Here is an 18,616-nt window from a genome sequence, read left to right as displayed (position 1 = left end):
CAATGAATATATTTTGCATAGATTTTAACCTTGACCTAACAACAACAACAGCTATCGATAGATTAATATCATCATCTATAACAGCAGAACAAGAACATCAGCTATAATAGCTAAAACAAGAACATCAGCTATAACGTCTACAACAAGACATTCAGCTACAACAATATCAGCTATAACAACTACACAAAGAACATCGTCTATTACAGCTACAAAAAGAACATCAGCTATAAGAGCTACAACATCATCATCTATAACAGCTACAACAAGACCATCATTTATAACAGCTACAAAAAGATAATCATCTATAACAACTATAAGATCATCATCTATAACAGCTACAACAAGAACATCATCCATAACAGCTACAAGATTATTTATTATCTATAACAGCTATAACAAGATCATCATCTATAACAACTACAAGATTATCATCTAAAACAGCTACAGCAAGCACAGCTATAACAACTACAACAAGATCATCATCTACAACTACAACAAGAACATTATCTATAACAACAAGATCATCATCTATAACAGTTACAACAACATAAGTTATAACAGTTACAACAAGAACATTATCTATAACAACAAGAACATCATCTATAGCAGCTATAAAAAGATCATCATCTATAACAGCTACAAAAAGGACATCATCTATAACAACTACAACAAGAACATCATCTATAACAACTGCAACAAGAACATCATCTATAACAGCAACAACAACTTCATCTATAACAACTACAACAAGAACATCATCTATACCAACTACAACAAGAACATCTATAACAGCAACAACAACTTCATCTATAACAGTTACAACAAGAACATCGGCTATAACAGCTACAACAAGAACATCTATAGCAACTACAAGCACATCATCTATAACAGCTACATCAACATCAGCTATAACAAGAACATCTATAACAGGTCCAACAATATCAGCTATATCAAGAACATAGTCTATAACAGCAACAACAAAAAAGAAAACAGGTTTTGATAAAATTAGTCCCTCCAAAATGAGCGAGTCAGAATCAACAAACAACCGTAAAAAAAAAAAAATCAATATTCAATTTCATCAAGTAAATTAATGAATCTTTGACATTTGCAATAATCTAATTCCAAAATGATATTTTCATAATAAAATAAATTTTTGAATATACTTACCCGCTGGTTATATAAAAGAGCTGAAGTCCCTGACGCCAGGGCAGAAAATTCAAATCTCGCGCTATCGAAGATACGCCAGGTGTACCAACCGCACCCTAGCGGTAGAACAGGTGGAACTACACACCAACTCCAGTTCTTCCATGCCTCATAGCCATACCATAGGTAGTCTCTAGAGGGGAGGAGGGAGGGTGTTAAATTTATATAACCAGCGGGTAAGTATATTCAAAAATTTATTTTATTATGAAAATATCATTTTTAAATATAAAACTTACCCGCTGGTTATATAAAAGAGCTGATTGACACCCCTTGGTGGCGGGTCAGAGACAGCTACATACAGAAAATTCACTTAAGGGTTACATACAATAAACTTAAGCAGTTCTCACCTGATAAGGAAGCTGACAGCAATGATACTCCGCCTCATTTCGTCCGCTATCCTTAAGAGATCCAGTAATCCACTCGGGCTGAAAATCTCTAGGAGCTGTCAAACGGTACAAACACCTATAACATGACAGGACCTCAACCAATACCCTTGTTCCGGGTGCACTCAAGGAACAAAATGACCACCTAGCCAAATCAAAGATTGCGGAAGACTGACGCCCAATCTCCACAAACAACCATAAAAAACGAGTTCCAAGAGATAGAAAAGGGGTATTAGGAAAAAAGGGAACGTAGTGGTAGATCATTCACCTACTATCGCATTAGCAGCTATAAAAGGACCCAACGTAAAAAGGTCCTCATAGCGAGTCTGAACATTCTTCAAATAATGGGATGCAAAAACAGACTTACTTCTCCAAAATGTTGTATCCATCAGACTTTGCAGAGAACGGTTCTGTTTAAAGGCCACTGAAGTCGCTACCGCTCTGACTTCATGTGTCTTGACTTTGAGGAGCCTCTGATCCGACTCATCACACTGAGCATGAGCTTCTCGAATCAACAATCTAACGAAAAAAGACAAGGCATTCTTGGACATGGGCATCGAGGGTTTCCGAACTGCACACCACAGAGCGTCTGAGTTACCTCTCAGATTCTTAGTTCTGTCCACATAACAACGTAGAGCTCTAACTGGACAGAGAACCCTTTCCAATTCATCGCCAGCCAAATCCGAAAGGTTAGAAATCTCGAAGGATTTGGGCCATGGTCGAGAAGGGTTTTCGTTCTTGGCCAGAAACCCCAGTTGCAAAGAACAAATGGCTTTCCCATTCCGAAAACCAATGTTCTTGCTTAAAGCGTGAACTTCACTAACTCTTTTCGCAGTGGCGAGGGTAACTAGAAAAAGGGTTTTCAAGGTTAAGTCCTTAAATGAAGCCGAGTGTAAAGGCTCAAATCTGTCACTCATGAGAAATTTAAGGACAACATCCAAATTCCAGGCGATGGGAGCCGTTTGAATCATCTTGGTCGTATCAAAAGACCTAAGTAAATCTCGTAGATCCTTATTATCAGAAAGGTCTAGGTTCCTGTGTCGAAAAACCGTCGCCAACATACTCCTGTAACCTTTAATAGTTGATGACGAGAAGTTATGCTTAGTTTTAAGGTCCAAGAAAAAATCTGCTATTTGGGAAAGCGATGTACTGGAAGAGGAAATCGCGTTAGTTCTACACCATTCCCTGAACAACTCCCACTTGGACTGATACACCTTGATGGTTGAAGACCTTCTTGCCCTTGCAATTGCCTTGGCTGCCTTCTTCGAAAATCCTCTAGCTCTAGCGAGTTTTTCGATAGTCTGAAGGCAGTCAGACGTAGAGCTCGGAGGTTTTGATGATTTCGGGCCAAGTGAGGTTGTCTGAGAAGATCGGGTCTCATGGGAAGGCTTCTCGGGACATCCACCATCCATTCCAGTACCTCTGGAAACCAGCTTCTTGACGGCCAGAACGGAGCTATCAGAGTCATTCTGGTCTCCTCGTGTGAAACGAACTTCTGAATCACTTTGTAAAGGATCTTGAACGGAGGAAAGGCATAAACCTCCATGTGTGACCAGTTCATCAGAAAAGCGTCTATGTGAAAAGCTTCGGGATCTGGAACCGGAGAGCAATAACACTCTAGTCGTTTGGTCTTCGCGGTGGCAAAGAGATCCACGAGAGGTCGACCCCATAACCGCCACAGACTCTTGCAGATGTCCGGGTGCAGAATCCATTCTGTGGAGAGAACCTGACCTTTCCTGCTGAGTCTGTCTGCGCTCACATTGTTGACTCCCTGGATGAACCGCGTCAAAAGAGTCACCTTCCTTTCCTCCGCCCAGATGAGGAGCAGTCTTGCAATCTCGAACAGAGGCCAAGAGTGGGTCCCGCCTTGTTTCGCAATATAGGCCAGAGCTGTCGTGTTGTCCGAATTGACTTGGACTACCTTGCCCCTGATCTGCTTTTCGAAGCCGATGAGAGCCAGATGAATAGCTAAAAGCTCTTTTTGATTGATGTGGAGAGAGGTTTGCTCTACCGTCCAAGTCCCCGAAAGTTCCTGCTTCTCTAGAGTGGCTCCCCACCCCGAGTTGGAGGCGTCGCAACACAACACGAGGTTTGGGTTCCTCTGAAGTAAAGACAAGCCTTCTTTCAGTCTGGGCTCGTTGTTCCACCATTGAAGATGAGACTTGATGGAAGTCGAGATGGGAATGCAATCCCTGTCGAGGCTGTCCCCTTTCTTCCAATGGCGGTTGAGATGAAACTGAAGAGGACGCAAGAACAACTTCCCCAGGGTCACGAACTTCTCTAACGACGAGAGAGTCCCCAGAAGGCTCATCCAATCTCTGACGGAGCAAAGATCTCTCTTCAGGAACGTTTGTACTTTTAGGAGGGCTGCTTGGATTCTCACTGACGACGGAAAAGCCCGAAAACTCCGACTGTGAATCTCCATCCCCAAATAAAGAATCTCCTGGGATGGAATGAGTTGTGATTTTTTCGAGCTCACCAGGAGACCCAGTTCTCTGGAGAGATCCAAAGTCATCTTGAGGTCCTTCAAACAACAATCGGCTGAGGAGGCTCTTATCAGCCAATCGTCCAGATACAGAGAGGCCCTGATTCCCCTCGAATGCAGCATGCTTGCCACGTTCAGCATGATCTTGGTGAACAATAGAGGAGCCGTGCAAAGTCCGAAACAAAGAGCCCTGAACTGGAAGACCTTGTTTCCGTCCATGAACCTCAGATAACGTCTGCAGCTGGGATGAATCGGAAGGTGGAAATAGGCATCCTGAAGATCTAAAGAGACCATCCAATCGTCCTTCCTCACAGCTGCCAGAACTGTTTTCTGAGTCTCCATGGTGAACGTCGAGTTTTGGACGTAACCATTGAGCACACTTACGTCCAGAACCGGTCTCCACCCCCCGGAACTCTTGGGTACTAGAAAAAGGCGGTTGTAAAACCCCGGAGACGTAACATCTTGCACTTCCTCTATTGCTCGTTTCTCTAATAAAAGAGACATCTGTAGAAGCATGGCTTGTTTCTTGGGACCCTCTCTGTATTTGGGCGAAAGATCCACTGGATCTGTGACTAAAGGAGGATTGGTCAGGAAGGGGATCTTGTAGCCTTCCTTTAACACCTGGACGGACCAGGGGTCCGCTCCATTCCTCTCCCAAGCCTCCCAAAAGTGAGTCAACCTGGCCCCCACTGCTGTCTGAAGGAGAGGGCAGTCAGACTTTACCTCGGCCGGACTTGCCCCCTCTGCCTCTAGGTTTCCTTCCTTCTGGTTTAAAAGAGCCTCTCCCAGAGGGCTTCCCACGAAAGGACTGAGGACGAAACCCAGAAGAAGATTCCTTAGGTTTTCGAGAGGAGAAAGACGGAGGCAAAACTTTCCTAGTCGAATGAGTAACTAAGTCATGTGTGGCCTTCTGAGTGAGAGCAGTAGCCACCTCGCCCACTAATTCCTGAGGAAATAAAGAATTAGACAAAGGTGCGAAAAGAAGGCCTGTCTTCTGATAGGGAGACACTCCTGCGGAGAGGAAGGAGCACATCGTGGCCCTTTTCTTGAGAATTCCAGCTGTAAACAAGGCAGCAAGTTCGTTGGAGCCATCTCTCACACCTTTGTCCAAGCAGGACATCAAATGAACCAAACCACTAGTGTCCGTTTCCGTCATATCAGAGACCCTCTTACTCAAAGCCCCCAAAGCCCAGTCCAAAAAATTAAAAACTTCGAAGGCCCTGAAAAGACCTTTAAGCAAATGGTCGAACTCTGGAATGGACCACCAAATCTTCGTCTTCCTTAAGGCAAGACGACGAGAAGCATCTACCAAACTTGAAAAATCCCCTTGGGCAGACGAAGGAAAACTCAAGCCCAACACTTCACCAGTCTCATACCACACACTAGATTTAGAGGCTAACCTAGCGGGAGGAAAGGCAAAGGCCGTCTTGCCAAAAGCTTTCTTGGAGTCCAACCAAGAACCCATTAACTTCAAGGCCCGCTTAGAAGATCGAGAAAGAACCATCTTGGTGTAAACTGGAACCTTAGTAGCTTTACCTAAGATGAATTCAGAAGGCGGAGAACGAGGGGCCACAGGGGTAAAAGAATCCGGGAAAATTCCAGTCAAAATAAGCATAAACTTGCGAAGGTCCACAGCATGCTGATAATGCTTCTCCTCCTCATTCTCAGAGACTTCCTCAATAGGATTATCCTCATCCGACTTTTCCTCTGGTTCGTCTTCTGGCAGTGCAGCAACAGCTGCAGCCTGAACCGAAGGAACAACGTCTGGATGGGACTGCCTGTCAAGGCCAACATCTGAGTCAATTTGGTGGGGAGAAGTAGAAGTAGATTGATGCGAAACACGGACATGTAGACGATCATCCTCAACCAACAACTGCTTAGACCGCTTAGAATTCAACTGTTGTTGAACAGAAGAACGCTTGAAATCAGAAGGTAACTGTTGAAGATCGCCGCGAGGTCGCGTAAAGTCCGAGGACTGTTGCTGCGAGCGATCAAAGGAGTCAGGATGTCGCCGCTGTAAACCAATGTTTTGACGCGCCGCGTCCAAAAGTTGTTGCCGCGGGCGATCCACTACTTCAAATTGTTGCCGCGTCTCGTCCACTTGTCGACGCCGACGCTCTTCCCCGCGACCAGAAAACGCAAACTGGTCAACCAAAACTCTCTGACGCGACTCATCAAAATCAACCTGGCGTTGAACACTGTGAATGGGAGACCGTCTAAGTGATAACTCGTCAAGGCCATATACCATCGAACGTTTGTGCGATAACTGGTCTGACATCGAACGCCCAGACACAACGCCAACACTTGGTTGATAAGAATCCATCAACGAAGAGAGTTGTTCCTTCATAGACAAAAGCGCAGTCCATTTCGGATCAACAGAACTCCTAGAAGGAAGATTCGCACTAATGTCACCACGCATTTCAGGGGAAGAAAGCCAATCCGATGGAAGAGGAGGTGCATGAATAGTTACAAGGTCCGAATCGGAAGGAATCATATCCGCACGAACACGGTGATCTGAACGTTTGGCCGGAGTGCAAGCGCTGGGAGAACGGAAACGTTCCGGTGAACCCCACGAACTACATCCTGGCCGCACAGGCGATTCCCGACGCTGTGTGTTTTGACGCACCGCGTCCAAATCAACATGGGAGCGTTTAAGCGGTCTCGACGCTCGCCGCCAGATCTCACTCCCCGACCCTTCATCGGAAGACGGGGATAACGTATGAACCTCACCTTTCCTACGATGAGGGTGAACGACCTGAGCTACGGCAACAGGAACGTTCGAGGGGACGTCTGCACGATTGATGATGCTTCTCGTTCCCTTAAGCCGTTCGACATTACTTCTCCCATGGGTTCGAGAGCTCGAAAGAGGTCTAAGGCTAGGTGAACGACAAGATCGTGCCGACGCACCCTCCGCAACACTAAACACATTATCAACACTTGTCACAACACCGAGAGAGTCACGATTCTTCGGTACCACATCAGACACTCGAGTCGACGCACCTTCCGCAACACTAACCACATTATCAACACTTGTCACAACACCGAGAGAGTCACGATTCTTCGGTACCACATCAGATACTGAAACACTTTCCACAGTTCCGATAGGATCACGGTTTTTCAATACCTTTAACTCTGAAAAGATAGTATTTCTATCGGCTGCTAAGGACTCAACTTTCTCACCAAGAGACAAAATAGCAGTAAACATGTCCTTCATAGTAGGTTCCTGATCTACCACCACAGGGGAAGGAACAGGATTAGGAACAGGTAAATTAGGTAAGGTTCTATCCACAGATCGGGAAGAACTACGCCTAAGTCTATCTCTCTCTAATCTCCTAACATAACGATCGTAAGTACCAAAATCATCATCAGTTAAGGAAAGACACTCATTACACCTATCATCTAATGAACAAAATTTACCCCTACATTTTACACAAATAGAATGAGGATCAATAGATCCCTTAGGAAGTCGTGTACGACAACCCTCACTAACACACCTACGCTGAGCAGGGGAGGAGTCGGCCATTTTAAAGTTAACGTGAGAGACCGACAAGCAAAAAGTAAGGGAAAAAACAATAAAGAAAATCTCAAACAAAAAGATTTCAAGATAAGAACCAAGGAAAATTAATCAACGATAGCTTAAACTCAAAAAAGAACGTTGTACATCACCAAACAACTTCCCAAGAGAGTAAAAACACGAGAGCGAACTTCTGTATGTCAGTCAGCTATGACGGCAGAGAGAAGAACTGGAGTTGGTGTGTAGGTCAGGGTTGCCAGATTATGTCCACTGGATTATCGTACATAAGGCTTAAAATTATTGTTTTTCAACCAAAATTATCGTACACAGTTTCAATATAATTATTAAGGAGTAACATAAATGTCTTATTTCAAGGTATTTTAGTATAATTGTTTAATTTAAATACGCACACATATATACATATATATACCTGAGGTATGTATCGTACATCGTACTGGACCTAAAATAATCGTACATGTACGATAATTATCGTACGACTGGCACCCCTGGTGTAGGTCCACCTGTTCTACCGCTAGGGTGCGGTTGGTACACCTGGCGTATCTTCGATAGCGCGAGATTTGAATTTTCTGCCCTGGCGTCAGGGACTTCAGCTCTTTTATATAACCAGCGGGTAAGTTTTATATTTAAAAATTGAATAGTGAACAAATTAACGATTGGAAAATACATGTCGTTTTAGAAAATAGTTTTCAAAATCAGACGCACAATAGAAAAAAAAGCAATTGTATACCAATAATGAATTTCAAATTCCCATCTGGAACTGACAACTGGACACCACGTTACTACAGAGTAAAAAAAAAAAAATGCAATTTAATCGTTTTCATGCGTAGTTGACATTAATTTCCATAAAGTCGACCTGGTAAAAGTCATTTATCTGCGCAAATGACTTCATCCAAATATTAGATATCAGTTAATTGGTTGATTGGGGCAAGACTCATTACAGTAGCTTTACAAGGTTTTATTAACTTAATAATGGGCATTGTTTATTATTATTATCCGGATACCTGTTGGTAACGACCTTGTCTGGTGATCGCCTGACAGGAGTTCGAGTCCCGCTCAAGGCAAAAAGCAATGAATATATTTTGCATACATTTTAACCTTGATCTAACAACAACAGTTATCGATAGAGTAACAACATCTACAACAGGTACATCATCAGCTGCTATAACAGCTACATCATCATCAGCTTTAACAGCTACAACAACATCAGTTATAACAGCTACAACAAGAACACGTTAATCTCTTCCTGTTTACTGGATTCGAAATCACATATATTTACTTTGTTTTCCAAAGGCAGAATCATTATATAACAATAGCTAGTGTACATTACTAAATGTATAGTTTATGATATATGTAAAATAGTTAATAGTAAATCATAAGTCATGTAAGCAATATAAATTTAGTAATAAAAATTCATCTAAAATCAACACTATATTAAATGCTTGTCTTTCATTCTTTCGCATAATTTTTTTTTTCATGTCAGTTGCATAACTTAACATTTGCAAAATTATAATAGCTGACATTAATATGAGAACTGATGATTCTGCATTAAATATTAGAAGCCTTGGCGTCATAACTGTAATATCAGCTAAAATCCTCATTCCTAAAATCCCCTTTTTATAGGCGAAAATCCGGAAACAGGAAAAAATGACATAACAGCAGGTGTGTGTCAATATATACAGCAAGGGCACGTTAATCTTCTAAAAAAAAAAAAAAAAAAAAAAAAAAAAAAAAAAAAAAAAAAGAATCACTATTTATGTATAATGTAAGTTAGGTTGATCGTTCTTTGATTCTTCAAAAGCAATGAATATATTTTACATACATTTAACTTTGACCTAACAACAACAACAGCTATCGATAGAGTAATATCATCATCTATAACAGCAGAACAAGAACATCAGATATAACAGCAAAAAGAATCTCGTCTATAACAACTACAAGAGCATAATCTATAACAACTGCAAAAAGAACATCCATTTATAAAAGCTGAAAACAAAAACATCGCTTATAACAGCTACAACAAGAACATTTATAACATCTACAAGAACATCGTCTATAACAACTAAGAACATCATCTATAAAAACTACAAGAACATCAGCTATAACAGTTACAACAAGAACATTATCTATAACAACAAGAACATCATCTATAATAGCTACAACAAGAACATCAGCTATAACAGCTACAAGAACAACATTTATAACAGCTACAAGAACATCATCTATAACAGCTACAACATCATTATCTATAACAGCTACAAGAAAGAAAACAGGTTTGGATAAAATTAGTCCCTCGCAAATGAGAGAGTCAGAATCAACAAACAACCGTGAAAAAAAAAATCAATATTCAATTTCATCAAGTAAATTAATGAATCTTTGACATTTGCAATAATCTAATTCCAAAATTGAATAGTGAACAAATTAACGATTGGAAAATGCATGTCGTTTTAGAAAATAGTTTTCAAAATCAGATGCACAATAGAAAAAAAAAAAGCAATTGTATACCAATAATGAATTTCAAATTCCCATCTGGAACTGACAACTGGACACCACGTTACTACAGAGTAAAATAAAAAAATAAAAATTTAATCGTTTTCATGCGTAGTTGACATTAATTTCCATAAAGTCGACCTGGTAAAAGTCATTTATCTGCGCGAATGACTTTACCCAAATATTAGATATCAGTTAATTGGTCGATCGGGGCAAGACTCATTACGGTAGCTTCATAAGGATTTATTGTCTTAATAGGGGCATTGTTAATTATTATTTTCCTCATACCTGTTGGTAATGACTTTGCCTAGCAATCGCTTGAAAGGGTTCGAGTCCCGCTCAAAGCAAAAAGCAATGAATATATTTTGCATACATTTTAAACTTGATTTAACAACAACAATGGCTATCGATATAATAGCTACAGCAACACCAGCTATAATAGCTACAAGATCATCATCTATAACAGCTACGCTACATCAGCTATAACAGCTACAACAAGAACATTATTTATAACAACTACAAGAACACTATCTATAACAGCTACAACTAAAACATCAGATATAATAGCTACAATAAAAACATCATCTATAACAGCTACAACAAGAACATAGTTATAACAGCTACAACAAGAACATAGCTATAACAGCTACAACAAGAATATACCTATAACAGCTACAACAAGAACATCATCTATAACAGCTACAACAAGAACATCATCTATAACAACTACAACATCAGCTATAATAGCTACAGCAAGAACATAAGCTATAACAGCTACAACGAGGACATCCATCTATAACAGCTACAACAAGAACATCTATAACAGCTACAACAAGAACATCATATATAACAGCTACAACATCATTATCAATAACAGCTACAACAAGAACATCATCCATAACAGCTACAAGATCATTATCTTTAACAGCTATAACAAGATCATCAGCTATAACAGCTACAAGAACACCTATTACAGCTACGAAAAGAACATCAGCTATAACAGCTATAATAACATCATCATCTATAACAACAAGAAAACAGGTATGGATAAAATTAGTCCCTCCCAAATGAGCGAGTCAGAATCAACAAACAATCGTAAAAAAAACAATCAATATTCAATTTCATCAAGTAAATTAATGAATCTTTGACATTTGCAATAATCTAATTCCAAAATTGAATAGTGAACAAATTAACGATTGGAAAATGCATGGCGTTTTAGAAAATAGTTTTCAAAATCAGACGCACAATAGGAAAAAAAAAAGCAATTGTATACCAATAATGAATTTCAAATTCTCATCTGGAACTGACAACTGGACAACACGTTACTACAGAGTAAAAAAAAAAATGCAATTTAATCGTTTTCATGCGTAGTTGACATTAATTTCCATAAAGTCGACCTGGTAAAAGTCATTTATCTGCGCAAATGACTTTACCCAAATATTAGATATCAGTTAATTGGCCGATCGGGGTAAGACTCATTACGGTAACTTCAAAAGGATTTATTGTCTTAATAGGGGCATTGTTTATTATTATTATCCCCATACCTGTTGGTAAAGTCCTTGCCTGGTGATCGCCAGACTGGGGTTCGAGTCCCGCTCAAACTCCTTAGTTCCTTTGGTCGCTGCAACCTCACTATCCTTGTAGGCTAAGAATGGGAGGTTTGGGGGAGCCTTTAGGCCTATCTGTTCCCATACTTGTTGGTAACGTACTTGGCTAGTGATCACAAGATAGGGGTTCGAGCCCCGCTCAAACTCGTTAGTTCCTTTGGTCGCTTCAGCCTCACCATCCTTGTGGGCTAAGAATGGGAGGTTTGGGGGAGCCTTTAGGCCTATCTGTTCCCATACTTGTTGGTAACGTACTTGGCTAGTGATCACAAGATAGGGGTTAGAGCCCCGCTCAAACTCGTTAGTTCCTTTGGTCGCTCCAGCCTCACCATCCTTGTGGGCTTAGAATGGGAGGTTTGGGGGAGCCTTTAGGTCTATCTGTTCCCCAAACTTGTTGATAACGACCTTGCCCAGTGATCACAAGACAGGGGTTCGAGCCCCGCTCAAACTCGTTAGTTCCTTTGGTCGCTTCAGCCTCACCATCCTTGTGGGCTAAGAATGGGAGGTTTGGGGGAGCCTTTAGGTCTATCTGTTCCCCAAACTTGTTGATAACGACCTTGCCCAGTGATCACAAGACAGGGGTTCGAGCCCCGCTCAAACTCGTTAGTTCCTTTGGTCGCTTCAGCCTCACCATCCTTGTGGGCTAAGAATGGGAGGTTTGGGGGAGCCTTTAGGTCTATCTGTTCCCCAAACTTGTTGATAACGACCTTGCCCAGTGATCACAAGACGGGTTCGAGCCCCGCTCAAACTCGTTAGTTCCTTTGGTCGCTTCAGCCTCACCATCCTTGTGGGCTAAGAATGGGAGGTTTGGGGGAGCCTTTAGGTCTATCTGTTCCCCAAACTTGTTGATAACGACCTTGCCCAGTGATCACAAGACAGGGGTTCGAGCCCCGCTCAAACTCGTTAGTTCCTTTGGTCGCTTCAGCCTCACCATCCTTGTGGGCTAAGAATGGGAGGTTTGGGGGAGCCTTTAGGTCTATCTGTTCCCCAAACTTGTTGATAACGACCTTGCCCAGTGATCACAAGACAGGGGTTAGAGCCCCGCTCAAACTCGTTAGTTCCTTTGGTCGCTTCAGCCTCACCATCCTTGTGGGCTAAGAATGGGAGGTTTGGGGGAGCCTTTAGGTCTATCTGTTCCCCAAACTTGTTGATAACGACCTTGCCCAGTGATCACAAGACGGGTTCGAGCCCCGCTCAAACTCGTTAGTTCCTTTGGTCGCTTCAGCCTCACCATCCTTGTGGGCTAAGGATGGGAGATTTGGGGGAGCCTATAGATCTACCTTCCGAGTCATCAGAAGCCATTGTCTGGCCCTCCCTGGTCATAGCTTGGGTGGAAAGGGGGTTTGGGCGCTGATCATGTGTGTATATAGTCTGTCAATAGGGCATTGTCCTGCTTGCTAGGGCAATGTCACTGTCCCTTACCTCTGCCATTCATGAGTGGCCTTTAAACCTCTAAATAGAAGACGAGAGATTGATAGAATAGCTAAAACGCTTAGATGAATAATCGAGGTTTTATCTTGAGGGAAAATTTGCCTGAAAATAACAAGAATACTGTTAATCAATGATGTACGATTTATGAAAGAATATGAATAATAGCTATACAAAGCTCCTAATACTTAATACACAATGATCTGATTTCACCAATGTTAGCTATTAAAATTTTTCAAAAGTAATGCAATTGGCATCAATTATTTTCTGCGATAAAATTAAAGATAGGCCTATACGGGGATTTTAACCCAATTTAACCTAATATAGTATTATATTTATATTGATTAGTCAATGTGCTCTGCTTACATGACTTACGATTCACTAAATATTGTAAATATTTCATAAACACATAGTTAGGAAATAGAAATAAAAATAAAAAATAAATAAAAAAATAAAAAAATTGAAATAAATAAATAAAAAATCCTATATAATAATAACAATAATAATAATAATAATAATAATAATAATAATAATAATAATAATAAATAATAATAATAATAACAACAATAATAATAATCATAATAATAACAACAACAATAACTTTAATAATATTAATCATAATAGTAATAATAACAATAACAACAACAATAATAATAATAACAATAACAATAACAACAACAACAACAATAATAATAATAATAATAATAATAATAATAAATAACTAATAACTAATTTGAAAGTCAGAGCAAACCAAAACACACTAGAATAAATGTACAAATCTTTATAAATAATAAAACAGCGTGGCTTGTGTTTTTTAACACCTTGTGTTCGCTTTCACGTAAATCTACATGACAATTATGACTATGCATATATATATATATATATATATATATATATATATATATATATATATATATATATATATCTTCCTGAATATGGCATTATGCGAATATTGTACATACACCTCCATACATATTAATACTTGCGTGCATAAAACATACGGAGGCATGCACTTATCAAAAACAATATGAAATATGGCATCCATTGTTAATCGTTTCGTGTTTTAGGAAAAAAAATTTTTCATGGAACCGATTTTTTTTTCTTTTTTTTTTTTTTTACAATTGTGTCAAAAAATGCAACGGCCGTTTTAATTATTATTCCAATTCATTCCCCCTTTCATCTCCGCGTAGCGTTATGAATATAATATTAAAATAAATAATGAATAGACATAGATTTTCATTCATCCTACATTTACCAATCTGGGCCCTAATAACCAGCAAAAACCTAAAATGCTTCGCAGGCGTTTTTTTTTTTTTTTTTTTTTTTTTTTTTTTTTTTTTTTTTTTTTTTTTTTTTTTTTTTAAATCCATGAGCATTAAAATATTCCGCTTTTCCAATATCAATCTATATTTCATATAATTTTTACGATTCATTTCGTCAACATAGATTTATGATTTGGAAAATATATTACTGGATAAATAGAACATTGTTAATTCAAATGTTAACAACATTAAATATTTTAACACCGATTTATTTCATCACTATAGATTTATGATTTGGAAAAATATTACTTGAAAAATAGAACATTGTTAATTCATGATGTTATAAACATTACATATTTTAACACCGATTTATTTCATCACTATAGATTTATGATTTGGAAAATACATTACAAGAAAAAATTGAACATTGTTAATTCATGATGTTATAAACATTTCATATTTTAATACCGATTTATTTCATCACTATAGATTTATGATCTGGAAAATATATTAATTGAAAAATGGAACATTGTTAATTCATGTTATAAGCATTTCATATTTTAACACTAATTTATTTCATCACTATAGATTTTTTATTTTTAAAATATATTACTTGAAAAATGGAACATTGTTAATTCATGTTATAAGCATTTCATATTTTAACACCGATTTATTTCATCACTATACATTTATAATTTGGAAAATATATTACTGGAAAAACAGAACATTGTTAATTCATGATATGTTATAAACATTACATATTTTAACACCGATTTATTTCGTCCCTATAGATTTATGATCTGGAAAATATATTACTGGAAAAATAGAACATTGTTAATTCATGATATGTTATAAACATTACATATTTTAACACCGATTTATTTCATCACTATAGATTTGTGATTTGGAAAACATATTACTGGAAAAAGAGAAAATTGTTAACTCAAATGTTATAATCATTCCATAATTTAACGCCTATTTATTTCATCAAAAATTTAAACATTTAACTGGGTACCAGGTACGAAAAGAGTTGGAAGACCCAGGCCCACATGGCTTAGGACTATGAAGCGTGAAGCAGATTATGATGAAAGGAGAAGTATCGATATAAAAGCTCAAGATAGAGAGACGACTGTCGAAATCTAACCGAGGCCCTTTGCGTCAATAGCCGTAGGAGATGATGATGATGATGACTTATTTCATCACCATAGCTTTATGATGTGGAAAATATATTACTGGAAAAATAGAACATTGTTAATTCATGATTATCATAATCCTTTCATAATTTAGTATCTCAATTCTTTTAGATTTAGATAAACCTCAATTCTGCTCAAATCATATTAGACCTATTTTAAGCCTTCTGTATTACCCAGTATTGATGGATAAGTACATGTTGCGCACCAAGGCCTATATGTAATTTATTAACGAGCAATAAAAATATTCTTTTTTAAATAATAGTAAACCTTTTTTTAATTGAATACTGATAAACAACGCATACTAAATAGCAACGTCTTCCATTATAGGTAGGGCAGATTACATCGATCTCTATACTCAACGCAGCGAGAAAGGGCTGTTAGGGGATGGCACCGAGTCAGTTTTATGCTCGATCAAAGTTCTGGTAACATCATCTCGACAAGTCCACCAATCTAAGAGGATATTTTCTTTCTTTATTTAGCCTTTGTTTTGTTGAATGATAAAATCAAACGTCTAGAATTAGCCTTCGTCAGCGAGAATTTTTTTATATTACAAGTGTACTCGACCTCTCAAAAATGATGTCTAAATATTTAGATAGATAGGCACACACACGCGCATGCGCGCACAAGTAGAGATTCAACCCTTCCCACCTCCCCTTTCCTAACGATAACCCGTTGGTACGGCAATTTGTGGGGGATTGTGGTTTCCAAGTGTACCTCTCGGGTTAACCACCTCTCACCAGGGTATGATTACCCGCTCTCCCCCTACCTGACCGTTTAGAAAAAAGTAGTAATTTAATATTATATATTAATTATTCATTACTTCTCATATAGTTAATTATGATCTCATGTTTTCTAGATATCAGATTACAATTGCTATCAATTATCGATCGAATAAATAATATCAGATATCGAATTCATGTTTTTTTTTTCTTTTCAAAAGTTGAACAGGCTTAGATAATCCTTTTATAGTTTATATATCAAATGCCTGTTTTAATGTTGTTAATGTTTTCAAAATATTTTATTTTAATTTTCATTACTTTTTATATCGTTTATTTATTCCCTTATTTCCCTTTCCTCACCGGACTATTTTTCACTGTTGGAGCCCTTGGGCTTATAGCATCTTGCTTTTCCAACTAGGGTTGCAGCTTGGCTAGTGATAATGATAATAACAAATTATAATAATAATAATAATAATAATAAAATAATAATAATAATAATAATAATAATAATAATAATAATAATAAAATAATGATAATAAAATAACGACAACAACATTAATAATAATAATAATAATAATAATAATAATAATAAAATAATAAAATAATAATAATAAAATAATAATAATAATTATATCAATAATAATAATGATAGCAATAATAATAATGATAGGAATAAAAATAATAATAGTAATAAAAACAAACAATAATAATAATAATAATAATAATAATAATAATAATAATAATAATAATAATAATAATACCCCGACTAGATCTTCTTCCTTTAGATTTCCTCCGGCCACTTGGGCCGGGCCAAGATACACAAGCCAAGTTCGGTGCCAAATGGAAAAATAGTCTGCCAACTTTTCCTGTACCGACGGAGATTCTTCGTCACGCCGGAAAGATTTTGCGAATTGGAAATCGCAGAAGTCGAAGACTTTAACCGAGGGAAAAGGGGGCCTTGGGAAGTTGGCGTCTGTTGATGTTTCAATACATCGGGAAAATAATGGTAGTCATAAAAATGTAATGGAGTTTATAACTCATGAGTTAGTGTACTATTTAACGCTATTTATTTACTCCAAACCCATTATCCTATATAATTGTTCAGTGGCCACTTTCCTCTTGGTAGGGTAGAAGAGACTCTTTAGCTATGGTAAGCAGCTCTTCTATAGTCAATTTCTTTTAGTGATGCAGATTTGCACCGACTCGCAGCGGTGCCCTTTTAGCTCGGAAAAGTTTCCTGATCGCTGACTGGTTGGACGAGGTAATTCTAACCAATCAGCGATCAGGAAAATTTTCCGAGCTAAAAGAGCACCGCTGCGAGTCGGTGCAAATCTGCCTCGATAAAAGAAATGGACTATAGGAGAAGGACACTCCAAAATCAAACCATTGTCCTCTAGTCTTGGGTAGTGCCATAGCCTCTGTAGCATGGTCTTCCGCTCTCTTGGGTTAGAGTTCTCTTGCTTGAGGGTACACTCGGGCACACTATTCTATCTTATTTCTCTAAACCTATTATCCTATATAATTGTTCAGTGGCCACTTTCCTCTTGGTAAGGGTAGAAGAGAGACTTTAGCTATGGTAAGCAGCTCTTCTAGGAGAAGGACACTCCAAAATCAAACCATCGTTCTCTAGTCTTGGGTAGTGCCATAGCCTCTGTACCATGGTCTTCCACTTGCTTGGGTTAGAGTTCTCTTGCTTGAGGGTACACTCGGGCACACTATTCTATCTTATTTCTCTAAACCTATTATCCTATATAATTGTTCAGTGGCCACTTTCCTCTTGGTAAGGGTAAAAGAGACTATTTAGCTATGGTAAGCAGCTCTTCTAGGAGAAGGACACTCCAAAATCAAACCATAGTTCTCTAGTCTTGAGTAGTGCCATAGCCTCTGTACAATGGTCTTCCACTCGCTTGGGTTAGAGTTCTCTTGCTTGTGGGTACACTCGGGCGCACTATTCTATCTTATTTCTCTAAACCTATTATCCTATATAATTGTTCAGTGGCCACTTTCCTCTTGGTAAGGGTAGAAGAGACTCTTTAGCTATGGTAAGCAGCTCTTCTAGGAGAAGGACACTCCAAAATCAAACCATTGTTCTCTAGTCTTAGGTAGTGCCATAGCCTCTGTACCATGGTCTTCCACTCTCTTGGGTTAGAGTTCTCTTGCTTGAGGGTACACTCGGGCACACTATTCTATCGTATTTCTCTAAACCTATTATCCTATATAATTGTTCAGTGGCCACTTTCCTCTTGGTAAGGGTAGAAGAGACTCTTTAGCTATGGTAAGCAGCTCTTCTAGGAGAAGGACACTCCAAAATCAAACC

At 38.4% G+C, this 18,616-nt stretch overlaps 1 protein-coding gene across 1 annotated transcript in view; it reads right to left on the bottom strand.

Moving 5' to 3' along the window:
- Positions 1–370: 370 nt before the first annotated feature.
- The window catches only part of LOC137639436 (uncharacterized), a 90,833-nt gene continuing 72,587 nt past the window's right edge, over positions 371–18,616 (bottom strand). The window contains exons 2-5 of the mRNA XM_068371710.1: positions 10,872–11,114; positions 9,667–9,858; positions 8,694–8,822; positions 371–963 (exon numbers count right to left, since the gene is read on the bottom strand). Of these exons, the coding sequence (XP_068227811.1) occupies positions 371–963; positions 8,694–8,822; positions 9,667–9,858; positions 10,872–11,114 (1,157 nt within the window). The remainder of the gene's footprint in view (positions 964–8,693; positions 8,823–9,666; positions 9,859–10,871; positions 11,115–18,616) is intronic.

This window comes from Palaemon carinicauda, chromosome 4 (genome assembly GCF_036898095.1).
Source record: "Palaemon carinicauda isolate YSFRI2023 chromosome 4, ASM3689809v2, whole genome shotgun sequence".
NCBI lineage: Eukaryota > Metazoa > Arthropoda > Malacostraca > Decapoda > Palaemonidae > Palaemon > Palaemon carinicauda.
This window is presented reverse-complemented; position numbering and strand designations above follow the sequence as displayed.